Below are 23,337 nucleotides of genomic sequence, written 5' to 3'. Positions count from 1 at the left end.
ACATTCAAGTGTCACTCATTCTTCGTGTATTAGTTCTCTGATAATGGGCCAAATAAAATTGACTAATGACAGATGAATGACAGAATTGGTAGTACATCAGACAAATACTGTGTAGTATTTGATTGTTTACATTCTGGGTTCAAACCCAATGCTGGACGTCTTTATTTTTTGTCTATCCTAAGTTGATGAAATAGGTGCTGAGTAAGAAGTCATAGTTATGACAAAGAAAAGATTGGAATGCTAAAAAAAGGCTACATGGATCCATCAGCCATTAACTACATGGACCCATTAGCCAGTGAATATACTTACAGGTATTCAAGTAGAGACAAATAGACTGACAGGCAGGTATTAATGGGTTGGTTAAAAAATAAATATACAGTCAGATATATAAATAAATGGACAGATAGTTAATTACTATCAAAAGCACTTGCATTTTGTTGGAGGAAGAATTTAATTTGAAATTTCTAGTTAAAATAGATATTGTTGCTTTCTCATAATCACAGGACAATGGTATATGAATCTAGAAAGACTGTCTATCTCTAGGCTTCATCTATCTCTTGTGTCTAGAATTGGTGACTGTCAGTTGGATTGGACCATCTTAGCATGTGCTGATGATGCTGTCTCTGAACCACACCCTTTCAACTCTGGTGTGCCCCAAAATTCTGTTATGTTCTTCACTCTCTTCTTCCTATAAATTAGCAGCCTACTTGCTGTCACCTGTCAAACATTCCAATCCTGTGCAGATGATATCGCTCTTCTTCATCATTATCATCAATATTTAACATCTATATTCCATACTGGCATGGGTTGGATGACTTCTCAGGAACTGGCAAAGCCAGGGGCTGCACCAGGTTCCATAGTCCGTTTTGGTTTGATTTCTGTGGCTGGATGCCCATCACTCTGCAGTGTGTACTGAGTGCCTTTTACATGGTACCAGCATCCACACCAATGCTTATTATGCTCATATTCCTTCTTAATCTCCTACATCTTAGTGTCTTCCACAATCAATCCAAACATCTCACACCAACTATAGATCAACTCTCTGGATGAAAACCTCAAAAACGTCTTCCAGTGAAATGATATGAATCTCCAATCACTACACGTACCAAGAAAGCATTATTCCCACCTTCAACATGAACAGCATAGAGCTAGAATTATGTTCATCATCATCATTATCATCGTTTAACGTCCGTTCTCCATGCTAGCATGGGTTGGACGGTTCGACCGGGGATCTGGGAAGCCAGAAGGCTGCACCAGGCTCCAGTCTTATCTGGCAATGTTTCTACAGCTGGATGCCCTTCCTAATGCCAACCACTCCGTGATTGTAGTGGGTACTTTTTACGTGCCACCTGCACTGGTGCCAGGCGAGGCTGGTATCAGCCACGGTCGGATTGGTGCATTTTACGTGCCACCTGCACGGAAGCCAGTCGAGGCGGCATTGGCTTCGGCTATGATTCGGATGGTGCTTTTTATGTTGGCTACTTCAAATGTTCGGCCCCACTATCCTTGGATCTCTCCTAGTGAACGCACATTCTCAACATAACAAAGACTACCTCACAGAGACTGGTCTTTCCTCTTCAGAGCCAGAAAATAATTCAGTGCCTATCAAATACTAACCTTCCGTGAAGCTCAGGTGCACCTAACAATGTCTGAGTTTGTGTGTGTATGCATATGTAAAGACTCCCTTCGGTCATGAATGACCATGGGATTGCACCTAGAAGGTTATCCTCCTAGGCACAAGTCCAGGCAACATTGTTTATGGAAGACCAGCATTCGCCCATGCATACCAGCCTCTTCTCTCCATGTCACTGATGTTATCCAAGGAAAAGGCAAAGGCCGATACAGCTTGGTGTGAATGATATCACAATTCATTTCGATACCTGTGTGAACTGGAGCTATATAAAATAAAGTGTCTTGCTCAAGAACACAACACACAGCCCAGTCCAGGAATCGAACTCACCACCTCATGATTGTGAGCCTGAGTATTGCTGAAGTAGATTTAACTGCTGTATCTTGTAGATTATACTTTGCTGTTCATCTACTGCTGTTTGGATTGGTGCTGTAGGTTAGTTAATACATGAAGTAGAAATGGATCATCATGGATATTAAGCAGGAATTAGTTTGGTCTGTCTTAAGAAGATCTGTCCTCAAAGAGAAATCAACACATTGAAATTTACAGAAGGAAGTTATGTTATCTGTTAAAAAGAACAAATATTGAAATGTTGCTAATAATAATAATGATGATGGTAGTTGCAAAGGTAATGGTGGTGGTGGTGGTGGCGGCGGCGGCAATTACAAGTTTCTCTCTGTTTTGTCTCACTTTGATGTGATCCCTTCCTACTGAGCCAAATGGTATAGTATGACTTCTATTTTGTTACATGAATCAGTACAGAAAAGAGTTTCTCTCAAAGCACAGATGGCTAATTAATTAACAATACAATCAGAGGAAAATTTTAAATAAGCTGTTTCTAAATGAATATGTATCGCTGACCTTGATAATGTCACCAGTTGTTCAGTCATTTCCATTATTCTTGAAATTGGAATCACGTGTGTTTCATTTATTGAAATTGTCACATTAAATGAATTTCAATTCTATTTTTCTCCAGCTCTCCCTCTTCATCTCTCTCCTTCTCTCTCTTTTGGTAACTCTTTTTCTTTTTTTCTCTCCAACAGAGCAGACACTGATCCACATGTTGTGGATTGTGTTCGACTTTACACATCGGATTATACCACAGTTGTACGCAAGTAAGCATTAACCCACTTTCTAGCCTACATTCCATTTAATTATTTCTTTTCTTTATTTATTCGCTTAAATTGGCAGAATCACAAGAGAGCTTTTTGGCAAAATACCTTTTATTTAGTTTCAGCCCTTTCCAGTTTTAACAGTTCAAATCCCACATAGATCATCTTTACTTATCATCCTTTCTTGGGTTGATAAAATAACATACCAGTACTATTGATTTCGAATTTTGGCTCAAGGCCAGTAATTTCAGGGGTGGGGGTAAATCGATTACACTGACCCCAGTACTCAAGTGATACTTATTTTATCAGTCATGAAAGGATGAAAAGCAAAGTCACCCTTAGTGGAATTTTGAACTTAAAACCTGAAGACAGACGAAATGCTGCTAAGCATTTTGCCTGGCATGCTAACAATTTTGCCAAGCTCACTGCCTCCTGCGACACAGTAATATTAACTACACCGCCCTAAGTTTTCTGGCCTTGTGCCTATATCAGAAATTGTTAATAGAAAGGTGGTGGATGAAGGAATCAGTAGCAAACTTGTATTAATTATGATCTTTAATATTTTGAGAGAGTCTCTCCAAGTAGAGCTGTTACTTCACTGGAATGAGAGATCACTGGTCCACTATTGTTGAAAGCAATTCCTTTCAGAATTAACATAGTACTTATCATCATCATCATCATCTTCGTTTAACGTCCGCTTTCCATGCTAGCCTGGGTTGGACGGTTCAACTAGTGTCTGGGAAGCCAGAAGGCTGCACTAGGCCCAGTCTGATCTGGCAATGTTTCTACGGCTGGATGCCCTTCCTAACGCCAACCACTCCGTGAGTGTAGTGGGTGCTTTTTACGTGCCAGACGAGGCTGGCAAACGGCCACAATCGGATGGTACTTTTTACGTGCCACCGGCACGGGGGCCAGGCAAGGCTGGCAACGGCCACAATCGGATAGTGCTTTTTACGTGTCACCGGCACGAGGCCAGTCGGGGTGGCGCTGGCAACGGCCACGTTCGGATGGTTCTCTTACGTACCACCGGCACTGGTGTCACAGCTGCAACTTAGTCAAAAGAAATCATCATTACTGTTGCTAGTGTTTACATGAAGTGCAATGGTAATGACCTGAGTTTTGCGCAATTGCAATGATAGAGTGGATTAATTAAATGACTTGTTTAGCTCCAGTTCAGCCAATTTTTTCAGCCTTGATTGAGCACATTTATGATCAGTAGTGATTTAACTGTGACCATATCAGTTTCTTTTTAATGTTTTTTCCTCCAAGAATAGTGTATTATCATTATCACTATTTAACCTCTGTTTCCCATACTGGCATGGGTTGGATAGTTCAACTGGAGTTGAGGACTGAACCAAGCTCCAGTGTCTGCTTTGGTATGATTTCTAATGTGTCTCTTTTAATATGAGAGATTTGGCTATTATTTCTGGCAGACCTAGCAATCTCATTGAGCCTCTTTGAATGATCTACAATTCTCTCTTACAGAAACTGACCTTGTGCCAAGTCAAAACAAATGCCTTATTATTCTCGTTCAAATCTCATTTAAACTAACAGTACCACATCTCTAAACCAGTTCTCTCAACTATAACTATCCATTAGTGGGGAAGGTCTACAAGTATAACAAACCTTTTTACTTTTAGCTAAGAAATAAGGTTTATGAAAGAAACTTTCAAGGCAAATACCAGTGTTTTAATAATACACCCTTGTTTAGTAGGATACAAAGATTGCTATCCAGTTTTAATAATGTTTCCATCAGTAATATTTATTTTTTTAATAAGCCTGCTGGCTATTTGCAGTATCAGCAAGTGAAAGATTACTGTTATTCTATATATCATTAGCAGTGAGATTTGGATACCTGCTACTGAAGAAGTGCAGTTTGCTGAAATCATGTGATCTGGCAGTTCTGGCACCCATACCAGACAGTTCTCATCTGCTACAACATATGTCTGTACTCTTAGCACAATATGTCTATATGAGAGGATCTCTCAAGCTGAATACTACAATATTCAGCATTCTAATTATACAGCCATGTTTAGTTGGATATAAAGATTGCCAATGGTTTATAGTTCAAATCCAGTGTGTTACCTTATGTACATTGAGACTAAGACACCTGATGATGATAAGAAAAAAGGATAGAGTTCCTTTCTGAGTCATATAGACTCACAAGGTTGGTTTCTGGCTTTTGTGGGGCATATATTTTCACCGAAAATTTTACCCAAAAATTTTTCGAATATTTTACCCAAAAGTTTTCCGAAAATTTTCACCAAAAATTTTACCCAAATAGTTTTCGAAAATTTTACCCAAAAATTTTCACCAACAATTTTTTGAAAATTTTTGCCGAAAATTTAACCCAAAAATTTTTCGAAAATTTTCACCAAAAATTTGGATGGGAGTATTCCATCGCATGAGTATTCCATTGTAGGAATACTCATTTTTGCCAGCTTAGTGGACTGGAGCAACGTGAAATGGAGTGTTTTGCTCAAGAACACAACATATCGCCTAATCCAGGAATTGCAACAGCAATCTTACAACCATGAGTCTAACAGCCTAACCACTAAGTCATGTGTCTCCACCTAATCAGTGACAGAATTGATTCAAATGTAATGTAGATCTAAATAATGAACAAAACCACTGTGAAGATGATGTTAATAATCTAGAGTATTTAATCTTGAAGGCCTACAACAAATTTACTGTTGTACTCAGTGTCAGCACTATAAGATACAAAGTATTTTGTTCGTGTGCAGTGTTGAGTCTCAAATTCTCCCATAAGGTGGTTTCACCAAAAATATAAATGTCTTTGATGCAGTTAACACTAGGAACATTATGATAGAATACATCACACTATTTCATTTTTAGTAATGATGGTAGGGTGGTGGGGATAAAACTTTAAACATGGAAGTACTTGATAAACTAAGGATATGTTGTTGTTTAGCCCTAGGTTAACCTTGATCAACCGCTTTCCACTCATGACCTCTCATTTGTATTATTTTCAGAAATTGTATATATATATATATATCCTGGACTTCATTGTTCAATGCGTTCTTTCTTGCTTAAGACTGTAGATGAGATTTGGCTGCTATTTCTTTTATATTGAGTGACCTCTTTGAGGTCTCTCTCTTCTAAGGTTAGTCACTGGAACTGGTTGTAGAGTGGGAACTTTTTTATAATTGTTTAGCCCTTGGTCAGCCTTGATTGAGCAGACTGGCCTATAATGAAAAGTATTCCAGTTGTGACCATGCCATTTTTTATTCATGCATAGTATATCTAGAACTTCATTATTCAATGTCTGCTCACTCTTACTAAGTTGAAAGGATGTAATTTAAGATAGAATGGCTGGTTCCATACAGAGGCTCTAATGATCTGAAGTAAATTGTATGCTCTAAGATGAAGCATGGACTAATGTGTTAGAAGTAATACTTCAGCAAAGAAGAAAAGCAGGGAAGGCTTAGAAGAGGCTTTGTATCTAAAAGAGATTTTTCAGCATGTATCATCATTATCATCATCATCATCATCATCATCATCATCGTTTAGCGTCCACTTTTCATGCTAGCATGGGTTGGACGGTGCAACTGGGGTCTGGGAAGCCAGAAGGCTGCACCAGGCCCAGTCTGATCTGGCAATGTTTCTACGGCTGGATGCCCTTCCTAACGCCAACCACTCCATGAGTGTAGTGGGTGCATTTTACGTGCCACCGGCACAGGTGCCAGACGAAGCTGGCAAACGGCCTCGATCAGATGGTGCTTTTTACATGCCACCAGCACGGGGGCCAGGCGACACTGGCAACAGCCACGAACGGATGGTGCTTTTTACGTGCCACCGGCACGGGGGCCAGGCGAGGCCAGCAACGGCCACGAATGGATTGTGCTTTTTACGTGCCACCAGCACGAGGCCATGTATATTTGTAAATAAACATTTCTCTTAATAAGTTATATACACAACCACTGTGACTCTTTCTCCTATTTCTTCATATTTCTCATATTTCTTCATATATCAATGAAGTTACCTGACTAAGAGGTTAGTCGTTATTTTGTCATGCAGCACATGGATATGGAAGCACTCCGTCGGTTCCGACGGCGAGGGTTCCGGTTGATCCAATCAACGGAACAGCCTGCTCATGAAATTAACGTGTAAGTGGCTGAGCACTCCACAGACACGTGTACCCTCAACGTAGTTCTTGGGGATATTCAGCATGACACAGAGAGTGACAAGGCCGGCCCTTTGAAATACAGGTACAACAGAAACAGGAAGTAAGAGTGAGAGAAAGTTGTGGTGAAAGAGTACAGCAGGGATCACCACCATCCCTGCCGGAGCTTCGTGGAGCTTTAGGTGTTTTCGCTCAATAAACACTCACAACGCCCGGTTTGGGAATCGAAACCGCGATCCTACGACCGCAAGTCCGCTGCCCTAACCACTGGGCCATTGCGCCTTCACATGGATATAATTCTGTATTGTATAATATTTCCAGTAGAGTTAGCTCCCTACCCCTTTCTATCCTCAGCAGATTTTGTAACACAATTGTAAATCCTCACTTCATTTGATTTTGATTTTCCCTGTGTGTTTGTTTATTTAAATCGTTAATACTTTCAGACAAGAGAAGTACAGTTTCAGTGTCTGTAACAAAGAACGGCTTCCTGACAATGAAAACATTATTCAACAGGAATATGAGATTGATGTGGAAGATAGCCTGGTGGAACAGGACAAGGTGAGAATTTAGATTCTAGTACAACCATATGTGAATATATGGGATGGGATGGAGACAGTAACTTCATCTTTTGTTTTTAATAGATATGTATTTTATTTATCTGTTTAGTTATACACAGATCATATCCTTTGTCTGATGATATATCACAGCAAAACATACTCCAAGAAACAAAGACTCAACATTGTAAAGTCTCATCTTCTGTCTGAGATTTCAGCACAGCACTGCAGGCTTTGAGCACAGGCTTAACTCAGAACATCTGGGGTACTCATCACTGAGGAGACCAAATTAGGTCAAGATACCATGTCTGGTGATCTAGTGGCATTCTGAGCAAAGCCATGTAGTTTTTAAGATATTTCTATGAGACAAAATATTACAGCTTTTACCATTTTATGTATACATGTCATAACACTATTCACATTGATATTTAATCTTTAGCATCTTAGCAGGCCAAAACCAACACAAATATTTTACCTGTTTTATGTTCAAATTGGCCAGATCTGACCTCTCACACTTACCCTAGCATGTTATTATAGAAATAGTCACATGAATGAACTATTGAAGCTATGGGGTAATGCATGATTAATTTGAAACAATGTGGATAAATGAGCATTATAGTTGACAGAGTAATCTGAATGCTAATGAGCTAAAGCTATTTCAATTACATGTTTAACAAAAATCAAATCTTAAGATACGGATGCCTATGGTTTGATTCCTGGTGTATTACAATATAATGCAACATGAAATTAGTTGTCTCGTGTAGTGCTGAATCTCTGAATCTTTACTGAATTCAATCTTATGATACTTTGTCTTCTTTTGTGACATTTCAGGACAGCACGCCAAAGCGTCAGTCAATGCAGATGAATGAAACTCCTCGTGGTAGTTGGGCCAGCAGTATATTTGATCTGAAGCAGTCCCAGGCTGATCGTCTGGTAGAACCAATTCTGGAACGGATCCCTGCCGAAGAGGTTGACCGCAACAACGAGTCTCAGCGAAAACAATGCAGACAAAACTCCCTTTTTAGTTTGTACCCATCACAAGATGAGGTCAGTACATGTTAGCTATGTCATCACTGTTTTATGTTTACACTACAGGGATATGCTTAATGAGTGGCGTGTGTGTGTGTGTGTGTAGGCCACCCGTGTGTATGTAATCACTACTTGTCATCGAAATTGTTGTTTGATGTCATGCTGCTGTAGCTTCTTATTGATCTGCGTGTCCCTTCAAGTACCTTTGTGTCTATTTGTATATTGCATATATGTGTGTATAAATAACTTTGTGCATATGTAAGTATGGGTGAGTGTGTGTGTATATATATATATATATATATAATAACAATTTAACAAATAAAACATATGCATACATACATACATTTATGTACATACCTACATCTATATGTATATATACATGCATATATATATAATATATATATATATATATATATATATATATATGAGTACAGGACACCACAAATAAATGTAGAACACGAGAAACGAAAACATAAAAACAAACAAGGAAACAGACTTTTTTAACAACGAAAAAACAGAGTACAAGACAAACAATACAAGGAATATTCCCCTTCATCAGCTGCCCCTGGTTCGACTCAATGCGTGTTTCGAAGGTATATCATCATCATCATCATCATCGTTTAGCGTCCGTTTTCCATGCTAGCATGGGTTGGACGGTTCAACTGGGGTCTGTGAAGCCAGAAGGCTTCATCAGGCCCAGTCAGATCTGGCAGTGTTTCTACGGCTGGATGCCCTTCCTAACGCCAACCACTCCGTGAGTGTAGTGGGTGCTTTTTACGTGCCACCCGCACAGGTGCCAGACAGAGCTGGCAAACGGCCACGAACGGATGGTGCTTTTTATGTGCCACCGGCATGGGGGCCAGGCGAGGCTGGCAACAGACACGAACGGATGGTGCTTTTTACGTGCCACCGGCACGAGGCCAGTTGGGGCGGCGCTGGCAACGGTCGCAAACGGATATGTGTGTGTGTGTGTGTGACCACGTGGGTATCGTTGGTGATTTTCTTTCTCCGTCTTCCCTTCTTTGGACCTTTTCTTTTTCTATATTTCTGACGAAGAGCTCTGCTCGAAATGTTAAATCCTCCTTCTTTCTTTCCTTTCCTGAGTGCCCAATAACATTATACTTGTTCCACGTCCTCACGTTGTGTTTTCTCTTTGTTCATGTTTGGATTAACTATATATATATATATATATATATATATATATATATATATATATATACACTCTTTTACTTGTTTCAGTCATTTGACTGCGGCCATGCTGGAGCACCGCCTTTAGTCGAGCAAATATATATATATTTCATCGTCGTCATCATTGTTTAATGTCTGTTTCCTATGCTGGCATGGTTTCAACAGATTGACAGGTGCTGGCAAGCCAAAGGGCTGTGCCAAACTCCATTGTCTGCTTTGACATGAATTCGACAATTGAATGTCCTTCCCAAAGCCAACTACTTTACAGATTGCGTGTGTGTGCATGCGTGCTCATGTGTATGTATATGTATGGATATGTGTGTAAATTATAAACTAATAGCTCAAACATTCATATAATATATATTAAGTGTTATCCATTTGTAATCAGTTTGTGAACAATACATTCATATATATGTGTGTGTGTATGTATATATGTGTGTGCGTGTCATCATCGTCGTTGTTTAACAGCATTCCATGCTGACATGTGTTGAATGGTTTGACTGAGGACTGGCAAGGTTGTACCAAGCTCCAGTCTGATCTGGCAAGGTGTGTGTGTGTGTATATATATATTATATTAAATTAGAGATAGAACCACTATTAGGCAAATCAAACAGTGAAAAACATAAGCCAATACATAAAATTAATTTAAAAATATAAAAGTTAAAAATAAAAAATTATTTAAATAATTTAAACTTATAAATTTTATATATATATATACAAATATATATATATGTATGTATGTATATTTTTATATTTATATATTATTTTATTTATTAATTATTTTTTATTTATTATTTTTTTTTTTTTTTAAATATCAAAAGTATTAAAAGTTTAAATAAAGATAAAGAGTAAAACACAAAACTAAGTTTGGATTTATTCCCTAATATATATATATATATATATATATATATATATATAATTTTTTAGACACATACACATGTTAATATTGGATTTGTTGGGTTTGTTAAATTATTTTGTATGTGTTTATTGCTTATATATACATTTAGACATATACATAACAGTGTGTAACAGCAAAGTTAACAAACATGAATATTCATATCCTTAAAATATTTTTAGCTTTGCAGAAAAAATAATAACACTGGTTGCAAATCAAGTAATTTTAGTTCACTATAAAGTGACACTTCTGTAACTTATCTCACACGCTTATTGCTTCAGTTTTCAGACGGAGGTATAGCTTCCACCTGACATATTAAATTTAGCATGGATATATATTGGTAATAAACACTGCATTGTACAGTCACAGGTGTTAATCTGACAAATTTATTAGTATAAAATTAAATGGAATGTATTGCAGCTTATTTATGTAAATTTTTGTATGTAAAATGCATAATTAATATTTGTGCAGTATTGAAATACTGCCAAAAAAAAAAACACATTTGGATTATACTTCATTATCTTCTTATTCTGTTTTTAGGATGAACTCACTGCTAGAAGAATGATCCCAGAAATACCCCGAGAACATTTTGGGCACAGAATCCTAATCAAAGTTTTCCAAATGAAGTAATTCTTAAGAATATCTTTATCCTTATCCTTTGTTACTTGTTTCAATCATTGAACTGTGGCTATACTGGAATATCCCATTGATGAGTTGAGTCAAACAGATTGACTCCAGTACTTATTTTTAAGTCTGCTATGTATTCTGTCGGTCTCTTTTGCTAAACTGCTAAGTTATGGGGACTGAAACAAACCTGCATCATTTCTCAAATGGTGGTTAGGGGTGGGGACGGAGACATGCTCACACACATATATATTGCATGATGGGCTTTCACACAGCCTCCATCAGCTTCCATCTATCAAATTCACTCACAAGGTATTCGGCAGTGTAGATAATCAAAATCATTCCACCCATGACCTTCCTGTCTTTTGTGTAGACAGTGTTTTTGTTTTATCTTTTATTAATATTAAAGATGTTTATACAAATTCAAATGTTGCCAGAATCAACTTTGCTCTTCAGGCTTCTGGAATCATCATCATCATCATCATCATCATCATTTAGCGTCCGTTTTCCATGCTAGCATGGGTTGGACGGTTCTACTGGGGTCTGTGAAGCCAGAAGGCTTCATCAGGCCCAGTCAAATCTGGCAGTGTTTCTACGGCTGGATGCCCTTCCTAACGCCAACCACTCCGTAAATAAAATACCAGTCAAGTATTGGAGCTGATTTAATTGATTTTAATCCCCCTCCAAAATTCGTTATTGCTTTGAAGGCACCGAGCTGGCAGAATCATTAGCACATCGGGCAAAATGTTTAGTGACATTTCACCCATCTTTATCTTCTGAGTTCAATTTCCACTGAGGTCAACTTTGCTTTTCATCCTTTCGGTGTCAATAAAATAAATACCAGTTGAGTGCTGGGTCAATGCAATCTAATCAATTTATCCCTGAAATTGCTGGCCTTGTGCCAAAATTTGAAATCAATATTAAGATTGTATATCTTTCTTTGTAGCATCCACATGAATTTAACTGACTAAATTACACCTATGCCCTCTGGGTTTTTAATGTGTGCATCCTCTAGTGGTGGATATAATTTTGATATATCCATAATTTTTGTTGTAAGGTATTTAACATACCAGTATTTGTCTATGTTATTCAAATACATGCCATTGGCTACTCTGAGTTATTTCTCTTAGCCCATTTTTATTTAACAAGGGGTTCCCAAACATTTTTTTATCTATGGACCCCTTTGATTACTATTTTCTTCTTGGACATTTGATGTTTAAAAAAAACAGTTTTATAGAAATGTCTTTTAAAATACCTATTTTGTTTTTCACACATTAATTTGTGTAAGCTGAACTATGTAAAATGTAAGAGAAAGAAACCTCTCTGTTTCTTACAATACATACCAATATATAAATCTAAAGCAAAATTTTTTCAGGGGCCCTTAAAATACTATTATGGACAATTTACTAATTTGTTGTGTGGTCCCTTGCCCCCACACCAAATCTTATATGGACCCCAACTGAAAACTGCTGGTTTAAATGAAGCAAATTACCTAGGCCATAACTGTTTGCTATTCTGTTTTGTACAAGTCTAAGTCCTTTGGCTGCTGGAGATAAGGTCAGCTAAATGCTGTGCTGATGAAGGCTATTAAGCCAGAAACATGTATCCACAACTGTCCTCTTATCTACAGGCAATAAGCCTGTCCCTTTCCTTAATTGTTGGTCAGTTTTGAAGAATTCTTGCATCATGTATGTATGTATATACAGAGTCAGGCAAAAAAAAATGTATACACACTTCAGGAAAGGAGAAACCTGTATACTCTTTTACTCTTTTACTTGTTTCAGTCATTTGACTGCGGCCATGCTGGAGCACCGTCTTTAATCGAGCAACTCGACCCCGGGACTTATTCTTTGTAAGCCCAGTACTTATTCTATCGGTCTCTTTTGCCGAACCGCTAAGGAACGGGGACATAAACACACCAGCATCGGTTGTCAAGCAATGCTAGGGAGACAAACACAGACACACAAACACACACACACACATATATATATATATATACATATATACGACGGGCTTCTTTCAGTTTCCGCCTACCAAATCCACTCACAAGGCTTTGGTTGGCCCGAGGCTATAGTAGAAGACACTTGCCCAAGATGCCACGCAGTGGGACTGAACCCGGAACCATGTGGTTGGTAAACAAGCTACTTACCACACAGCCACTCTTGCATAATTACCTCTATACGTATAAATACCTCTTCCATTATTTTATCAAGTTGCGATAACACTGAATTAAATATTTATACAGATTTTCTTTTCCTGAAGTGTGTATACATCTTTTTGGTGGACTCTGTTTGTGTGTGTGTGTGTGTGTGTGTGTGTGCATGTGCGTGTGTCAGTCAGTCAGATGTCTCACTTATGTGATGTATTTTTCTCTTTTCAGACTTGAACTTGATATTGAGCCTATTTTTGTATCTCTGGCACTTTATGATGCTAAAGAAAAGAAAAAGGTACTTCATCAGCATTCATATCATTGATATTCTGTGTGTGTTGTTTGTATACTTGCTTGCATGTGTTTTTGTATGTGCAAACATGCACATGCATATTAATTAACCAAAACTTACAAAAAAATCAGCAACTGTTCACTTCTGATGTATTCTCAAACTCTGAGAAAATTTTTTTTTAATCTTTCCGATTTATGCATTTACATGGCCATGTTGGTCCCATGTAAATGGCATCCGTAAGTTGTAGTCATGGTTGTTGATGGTACCATGTAAATGGTACCTGTGAGTCATTGCCAGTACCATGTAAAGGGCACCCATGAATCATAGTCGTGGTCACTGCCAGTGCCATTGTAGTCATGGCCAGTATGGTGCCATGGCACCCGTGCCAGTGGTACGTAAAAGCACCCATTACACTCCTGGAGTGATTGGTGTTAGGAAGGGCATCCAGCTGTAGAAATAATGCCAAATCAGACTGGAACCTGTTGCAACTCTCCATTTTTATTAGCTCCAGTCAAATTGTCTAACCCATGCCACTGCCGCCGACAAACTAATTAATGTTTCATATTTTGCAGATATCTGAAAACTTCTACTTCGATATGAACACAGAGTCCAATAACCGAATGATAAACATGCATGTACCCCACAAAGACCGGTCAACACGAAGCCAGAGTGCTATATTCAGTCTTACATACCCTTCCCCTGATGTTTTCCTTGTGGTTCGGGTATGTCACATTTTGAGTTTATGTGTTTTATTTTTTTTTCAATTTTATCAGAGATTATTCGATCAGCATCAATGGAAATTGCAGCAGTAATATCAGTGCCAGTGGCACCTAAGAGAACCATCCGAACGTGGCCGTTGCCAGCGCCGCCCCAACTGGCCTCGTGCCGGTGGCATGTAAAAAGCACCATCCGTTCATAGCCGTTGCCAGCCTCGCTTGGCCCCTGTGCCGGTGGCACGTAAAAGCACCATCTGATCGTGGCCATTTGCCAGACTCGTCTGGCACGTAAAAAGCACCCACTACACTCACGGAGTGGTTGGCGTTAGGAAGGGCATCCAGCCGTAGAAACATTGCCAGATCAGACTGGGCTTGGTGCAGCCTTCTGGCTTCCCAGACCCCAGTTGAACCGTCCAACCCATGCTAGCATGGAAAGCGGACGCTAAACGATGATGATGATTTCTAGAGTAAAGTGTGTAATGGTCTTTCCCCCTTTTATATACACATATATAAAGACAGTGGAAATGTTACTAAACATTTTACTCAACGTGTTTTTGATTCTGCCAGCTTGCTGCCTTCAAGTTTTTATTAATAATGCGGAAGATAAATTTTAATAAAATTAGATATTTTTAAATTCAAAAACATTACAGTAGCTTATTTACTTAATGGAGTATGCATATGAAATAATCAGAGACATCTGAGAAAGCAATATAAAAATTCTGTACACCATATTCACAAATTGAGGATTTGGGAAAGTCGTGCAGAAATATTGAGCATATTTCATCGTATACAAATTTATTTCATTGTGTTAAAGATATTGTTACTGTCTTTTTGTTCCATAGTTGAGGTTGTACAAAGTATAACACTCAGGCTTGTTTTATTAATATTATACATTAGCTTACAGCCATATCACGTTGAAAGCACTGGTTCTCGTCTGATCACGGAAGTTATGCAACTTTGAGCCTAGTCAGTACTTAGATGGGTGACCGCTTGGGAAACCTAGGTGCAGTAAGCGTAACACATTGTTTTTTCCATGCCAGTAGCATGTAAAAAGCACCATCCGAACGTGGCCGATGCCAGCACTGCCTTGACTGGCTTCTGTGCCGATGGCACGTAAAAAGCACCAATCCAATCGTGGCCATTGCTAGCCTTGCCTGGCACGTAAAAAACACCCACTACACTCACAGAGTGGTTGGCATTAGGAAGGGCATCCAGCTGTAGAAACACTGCCAGATCAGACTGGAGCCTGATGCAGCCTTCTGGCTTCCCAGATCCCGGTCGAACCATCCAACCCATGCTAGCATGGAAAACACGTTAAACGATGATGATGATGATAGGCTAACATATGGCAAGATTGATAGAGCACTGGACAAAATCTTTTCCAGTACTTCATTACATTTTGTCTTTTGTGTTCTGTGTTCCTATTTCACTATGAGCTTGTGCCTGAGTTATAAACCACTTTTAGTATTATGAAGAGATGTCTATAGAATAACACTCTCTTCTTTTGTTGTTTCATTTTTTTAATACTTCAGAAATACAACATAAGTCCTAGCAGCCTCACCTTAAGAATTCTTCAGTTAACAAGGGAACTTCGCTATAATCATTTGACCTGCTAGAAGTAGCTACCAAATCTTCTTCAAATCACATTCTACTTTACTAAATAAGAAAAGACATATTAGATAATGTAGCCTTACATCAACAGGATGGTCATGGCTGGAATAGATTTGTTCATAGATTTACATCAGTAGATGTGATAGTTCGCAGTTGGTGAAGTTGGTGTTTAACAGAGTTAAAACATCAACTTCTTCAGCTGCTGACCATCACTTCATTTAATTTTTAAAATAAAATTATATTCTTTTTACATATTTCTCTCTTTCTTCTTCAGCTTGAAAAAGTATTACAGCAAGGCGAAATCAATGAATGTGTTGAACCCTACATGAAAGAAGATAAAGTAAGAATTTTATGATCTCAAAATGACTCTTAATTATAGATATTTGACCTACTCTTTTACTCTTTTACTTGTTTCAGTCATTTGACTGCGGCCATGCTGGAGCACCGCCTTTAGTCGAGCAAATCGACCCCGGGACTTATTCTTTGTAAGCCCAGTACTTATTCTATCGGTCTCTTTTTGCCGAACCGCTAAGTGACGGAGACGTAAACACACCAGCATCAGTTGTCAAAAAATGCTAGGGGGACAAACACAGACACACACACACACACACACATATATATACATATACATATATACGACAGGCTTCTTTCAGTTTCCATCTACCAAATCCACTCACAAGGCATTGGTCGGCCCAAGGCTATAGCAGAAGACACTTGCCCAAGATGCCACGCAGTGGGACTGAACCCGGAACCATGTGGTTGGTTAGCAAGCTACTTACCACACAGCCACTCCTGCAACCTCTGAAATATATTTATCTTTAGTTTTGTTTCAATCATTGGATTACAGCCATACTGGGACACTGCAGTGAGATGTTTTAGTTGAATAAATCAACCCCAGTACATTTAGGTTTTTTTTTTTGTTTCGACTGGTATTTATTCTTTGGTCTCTTATGCCAAACTGCTTAGTTACTGGGACATAAACAAACCAACACAAGTTGTTAAGTGGAGGTGGTGGTGGGAGAGACACAAACACAAACAAATGCACATACATACATAGATACATGCATTCATAGTTTTATATATATATATATTCATACAGTGGGCTTCTTTCAGTTTCCACCTACCAAATCCACTCACAAGGCATTGGTCAACCTCGGGCTATAATTGAAAACACTCACCTAAGGTGCCATGCAGTAGAACTGAACCCAGAACCATGTGGTTGAGAAGCAAACTTCTTACCATACTGCCACTCTTGCATCTATTTTAAAATATTTTTTCAGAAATTAGTCTAGAGAGGAGAAGCAATACTTATGACCTTTGCAGGCCTTCCTAAACTTTTGAAAAGATGAGAATAAAAAGGCAACCCTAGTAGGATTTGAACTCTTATCAGAGAGAGAGACAGATGGATTATCATAAAGCTGACCATTTCTTCTTTTACACAAAGTTTAAAATACAAATACATTGGGGAATTTACTAATAATTACTGAAATTCATAGTAATTTCTGACCACTAATGAATGTAATTACAAAAACAACTAACAGAGTAGTTAGGAATCTCTTTACACTTTTACTTGTCTCAGTCATTTGACTGTGGCCATGCTGGAGCACCACCTTTAGTCGAGAAAATCGACCCCGGGACTTATTCTTTGTAAGCCCAGTGCTTATTCGTATCGGTCTCTTTTGCCGAACCGCTAAGTGACGGGGACGTAAACACACCAGCATCGGTTGTCAAGCAATGCTAGGAGGACAAACACACACACATATATATATATATATATATATATATACATATATACGACAGGCTTCTTTCAGTTTCCGTCTACCAAATCCACTCACAAGGCATTGGTCGGCCCGGGGCTATAGTAGAAGACACTTGCCCAAGATGCCACGCAGTGGGACTGAACCCGGAACCATGTGGTTGGTAAGCAAGCTACTTACCACACAGCCACTCCTGCGCCTGTGTAAATATTCTCTTGATCATGTTGGTTCATAAATTTTGTAGGAATTGAGTCATTTCTATCCCTATGGGAATTGTGAATGCTAGAAATTACTGATAGATTTCTTTTGATTGAGTTTGTCTGATTGCCTTGTATGTGTTTGGTAAATATTTCAGATTCGAGAAGAGAAACACAAAAGCAACGCTGTACAATTCTGCGAAAGACTTGGTAAATATAGAATGCCTTTCGCCTGGACCGCCATCTATCTCATGAACGTCATTAGTGGTGCTGGCAGTCTGGAGCGAGATTCATCAATGTCATCAGAAAAATCTGAGCCAGAGATGTCCCGAACTGCCAGCCTAGGTAAGAAAGACCATCTTTCTATTTTCTCTTTAGCATAGATATCTCTCTTCATTTTGTTGTTTCTGTATTCTTTTACTCTTTTACTTGTTTCAGTCATTTGACTGCGGCCATGCCGGAGCACCGCCTTTAATCGAGCAACTCGACCCCGGGACTTATTCTTTTTTTGTAAGCCCAGTACTTATTCTATCGGTCTCTTTTGCCGAACCGCTAAGTGACGGGGACATAAACACACCAGCATCAGTTGTCAAGCAATGCTAGGGGAACAAACACACAAACACACACACGCATATATATACATATATACGACGGGCTTCTTTCAGTTTCCGCCTACCAAACCCACTCACAAGGCTGTGGTTGGCCCGAGGCTATAGTAGAAGACACTTGCCTAAGGTGCCACGCAGTGGGACTGAAACCGGAACCATGTGGTTGGTAAACAAGCTACTTACCACACAGCCACTCCTGCGCCTATATTATATACTTTTACAGTATGTTACTGATTTCATTTCTCAGCGTTTGAAATTATTCCCACTGTTTTGTTTTTCTTACTCTACTTTGTTGTTTGATTATATCTTTTCTCTGGATGTCTCAGTCAGTAGCTTTCTTCTTAATTTATGTTTAACTCTCTCTGTTTTTGCCTAGAATTGGTATGAAGTTTACGTTGGTAGTGTATTTATTTGCTTGAATTTTTAGTTATATATGTAATATGTATGTCTGTACCTGTTGGTATGTGTGTGTGTGTATATATATACTCTCTCTTTACTCTTTTACTCGTTTCAGTCGTTTGACTGCGGCCATGCTGGAGCACCGCCTTTAGTCGAGCAAATCGACCCCGGCACTTATTCTTTGTAAGCCCAGTACTTATTCTATCGGTCTCTTTTGCCGAACCGCTAAGTGATGGGGACGTAAACACACCAGCATCGGTTGTCAAGCAATGCTAGGGAGACAAACACAGACACACAAACACACACACACACACACACACACATATATATATATATATACATTTTTTTTTTACTTTCTAGTTTCAGCTCAGAGCTGCGGCCATGCTGATGCACCGCCGTTGTCATTGTTCTTGTTAGCAGAAGTAGAGGAATTGGCTAAAATCCTTTGTCGTATCCAGTTATGTTCCTTTACATTTTGAGTCGAAATCCTCTTAGGTTAACTTTGCCTTTTATCATTTCAGGCTTGATAAAATAAGTTCCAACCAAGTTTTGGAGTTGATTTAAGTGTCTGTTCACCTCCTCTTCTATAATTTGCGTCCCTTTTGCTTATGTTACAAATTATTAAATATTGTTTTCATTATTTTTATTTTTGTTTTATGTTAGAAATCATTCTAAATGTTGTGAAGTATTATTATTGTTATTATTTGAAATGTGTCTAATACTTTCTTCTGTAGCTGGAGTAAGTCAAATACTCTTCGACTATTGTAAGTATCAACCCCCGCCCCCCCAGGAGCAGTTCTCCTGCAAAAGTGCACACTTGCAAAGCTACCAGATATATTGTGTTACACAAGCACCACCTGGACTTTCAGTTGCTAAGCATGAGAGATTGACAGAGTTGCTTTGCCATTCTTTTCTTTTCACCAACACTCTGACCACTACCACCACAACCACATCCACTGTCTCCAACACTTCATCACCAACACCACTACAAGTACAACCATCGTTACTATCATTATAAGAACTTGGATAACAGATGAGTGGAATAGACAGAATGGTGGACTAATGCTTTGCGAGTATTTAGTTACATGTCTTTATATTTTTTTGTTCATGTCCCTTAAGGTTGACTTGGCCTTTCATCTTTCTTTGATTATTAAAATAAAGTACCAATCAAGTATTGAGTGCAATATAATTTTATAAGTGACTGTTCCTCTGCAAAATTTTTGACTTTGTGCCTGTGAAAGAGGGCATCATAATGAGAACCCAAATATTCCTTTACTTTGAGTTTGACTGAAAAATGTGTCTGTATTGTGGGTTAACTAATTAGTTGTCACCGTTGACTAATATGTTTTAAAAGTGTGTAATAAACACAGTTTAGCACCCTTCACTATTTTTATTTTATATGAAACCATTCAAGTTTGGGTGTAAATAAAAGGGTTTAGAATATTAAAATCCTTCTATCTGTGACTGTAATTAAAGATGTAATTAAGCGTGATAAAGTGTTATAGGTACCAGTCTTAGACTGGAAAGAGAGATCGACTGTGTAGACATGAAGTACATATCACTTACCATGATGACTGCATTATCAGTTATACAACAGTGTGTTTGTAATCAACAACTTTGGTTGTCTGGCACGCAGCAGATCACACGGTTCAATTCCTGGCAATGTGCCTATTACTTTCTTCTGCTTCAGATTAATGCTTATAACATAAAAATATTATTTACATTGAAATCTTAGCAGTTGATTCATTATCAGCATTGAAATATGTTTTGTTTTCTAATACTGTCTTACAGACACAGGAGGTGTTTAGAGCTTGGTTTGGTAAAGAGTATCAGTGAATAAATTGCACTTGGCTTGAAAAATCTTCACCCTAACTAGATATCAAGTTAAAGACCATAAATAGAAATTTTGTTACTGAAGCAGAAGTGTTGATAAATATTGAATTGCAAGAAATATCTAATAATACCTTACATTTACATGACATTATCACAGTCGTTATGTCTCATTACACATGCAACCAACATATGGTGTTGTAAATTTTGTTTTCCTATTCTCAATAACATTAAAAAAAATGAGGTAATTTGCACCTCTGTGTGTGTGTGTATGTGTGTGTATAATCTTGTATTTTCTCCTTCATTCTTATACACTCTGTTTTTCATATGTATGTATGTGTGTATCCTTTAAGTTCATTTACGGAAAATGTTTTTGAGTACGCACATAAAACCTCTTATGTCATTATATCAGCTACAGCCTAGTAAACCCAGCTTGCAACAAGTTTATGGGATTGTACCAAACTGTACTGGTATAAATTCCATCCTTAGATTATTATCATTATTATTATTATTACTACATACATACATACATACATACATATATATAATGGCACAAAATTGTAATGATCTTTTGGGCAATGACTGATGAGGAATAAGCTATGAATTTTTTGCCGGGTCATAGTGCATGCATATACAGCTGCATGTGCACATACATGCAAATACTGTCCAAATCTCCGACCAATCACATACAGCTAGCTGGCATTCAATTGGCGTATCAAGTTTCGGGCATTTTGATTGGGTTTTAGATAGAAAATTCACAAAAAAAGTCACTTCTATTGATTTTTAATGGCTTTGCTAGGTGAGTGGGGAAGTATAAAAATGTACACGACCACCCTGTGACGGTTTTAAATGACCATAGAAAGTGCGAGCACTCTAACTGAAAAATTGTGGATTTGTATAAAGGACACACACGCAGACATTTTGCCATTTATATATATAGAGATATATATATACACACACACAAACATACATCATTTCATCATTTTCATTCTCTCAACTCCTGTGTGCGTATAGGTAGACAGCAGAATGATGTGGATGTCTACATGTATAGATATCTTGTGTTCATCAGGGGTAAAGATTGTGTGAATATTATTGACTAATTATAGATTTTCCTTCTGTATCATACGCAGTTGTATACCAATTTGTACAAAGTGGTATACCAATTTGAGCAGGCATATACATCCTCTCACCCCACCCATGCATATATATATATATATATATATATATATATATATATATTATATATATATATATATATATAAATATATATATACATATAGCAATTATGTGTGTGTATATACATATATATATACATATATTGAAGTCTAAATGCATGAACATTTCAGTATTCAACAGCAGTTGAATGTTTATGCGATATTATAACATAGACTTAATTTTCTATATAGTTTAATAAATAAGAAGGGAGCACTTCTGTGTCAACCATAAGTTCTCTGAGATTAGTAAGATAGGTGTAGTTTAAAATTGGGATTACAGTTGTCTTTTTTTCTGTTTATCAGGAAAGGAAAAGCAGTACCCATGACCTTTTGCCAGCTTTACTAGACTGATGAGATTGATGTGATTGATGTCTAGCCAATCAGTGTGGTTAATGTTGGTCAATGTTTGCATGGAAAGTGTGTAGAGGCAATGATGGGCTCTTGTCCCTTGCTTGTAATAGAGTGAAGTCAGTTAAAAGCACCCAAGCAAACATCAGACAGTGCTGGTTATAAACCGATATCTTATCTTCTATTTCTCATTACAACATACTCAATAAAAAAAGGATGTAATGATGATGTCTAGTGTGTTAACTTACCTTAAAGTTTTACCATGATCAATGATGTAAGCTTTTTGTGATTGTTTAACTCAGCCTTATGGATTATTATTCTTCAGTATTAAGTCATCTCTGTCTTTTGCAAAGATTGCCCAATCAAAACTGAAGGTGGTTTGTCTAAAAATCTAAACACTATGAATCTGTATGTAAAAGGAAGTGTAGCTGTGCCGTTAGGAGATTCACTTTTTGCCCGCATGGCCTTGAGGCCAATCCCATTGTATGATATTTTGGGTAATTGTTATCTATTATGGCCTTGTGAAAGAAATTTTGTAGATGGACAATGTGTGAGACCCTAAAGCGTGTGTGTGTGTGCACGTGCACATGTTGCTTTTGCATGCATGTATGTGCATGTGTGCACATGTTTGCATCTGTGTGCATGTGTACACACATCAAATTGCTTTGTAAGTCTAAAGTCTTCCTCGTAATAAAGAAAGCTCTGCTGTTTCTGTATTAAGTACTTTAATAGTGATTATGATATACAGTGTTGAATGTGTGTATGTAATGTTTGGGATAGATCAATGTAGTATTTTGTCTGTTGACTTTGCCATTATCTTAATGTGGTTGGAAAAAAGGATTTATCATTCTCATCATCATCATCGTCATCATCAATGTCATCATCAGTGTTGTTATCAGCAGTAGTTTATACAATTTTACACTACTAGATTTTAGTGAACTCACTCTCAAAGTGCCTAAGTCATTTGTTAGTGTGCTGCTTGCTTTGTGTTGTAATCATATAGCTAGCTGTTGAGAGACACCCATCATCTGCCTCTTTAC

At 37.9% G+C, this 23,337-nt stretch overlaps 1 protein-coding gene and 1 pseudogene across 12 annotated transcripts in view; both read left to right on the top strand.

Annotated features, from left to right (window-relative positions):
• LOC115215058 (dedicator of cytokinesis protein 7) overlaps window positions 1–23,337 on the top strand; it is a 213,939-nt gene that overhangs the window by 60,257 nt on the left and 130,345 nt on the right. For 11 of the 12 annotated variants that reach the window (XM_036505609.1, XM_029784198.2, XM_036505613.1 and 8 more), the window contains 9 exons: window positions 2,674–2,745; window positions 7,330–7,444; window positions 8,272–8,487; window positions 11,093–11,178; window positions 13,557–13,623; window positions 14,190–14,339; window positions 16,219–16,284; window positions 18,057–18,243; window positions 19,640–19,669. In XM_036505609.1, coding sequence (XP_036361502.1) covers window positions 2,674–2,745; window positions 7,330–7,444; window positions 8,272–8,487; window positions 11,093–11,178; window positions 13,557–13,623; window positions 14,190–14,339; window positions 16,219–16,284; window positions 18,057–18,243; window positions 19,640–19,669 — 989 coding nt within the window. The remainder of the gene's footprint in view (window positions 1–2,673; window positions 2,746–7,329; window positions 7,445–8,271; window positions 8,488–11,092; window positions 11,179–13,556; window positions 13,624–14,189; window positions 14,340–16,218; window positions 16,285–18,056; window positions 18,244–19,639; window positions 19,670–23,337) is intronic. The other variant, XM_036505610.1, reaches the window with a different exon arrangement.
• Window positions 15,230–15,348, top strand: LOC115215301 (annotated as a pseudogene).

The sequence above is a fragment of the Octopus sinensis genome, linkage group LG8 (assembly GCF_006345805.1).
Source record: "Octopus sinensis linkage group LG8, ASM634580v1, whole genome shotgun sequence".
Taxonomy (NCBI): domain Eukaryota; kingdom Metazoa; phylum Mollusca; class Cephalopoda; order Octopoda; family Octopodidae; genus Octopus; species Octopus sinensis.
The sequence above is the reverse complement of the archived record's forward strand: the minus strand, read 5'-3'. Positions and strand labels throughout refer to the sequence as shown.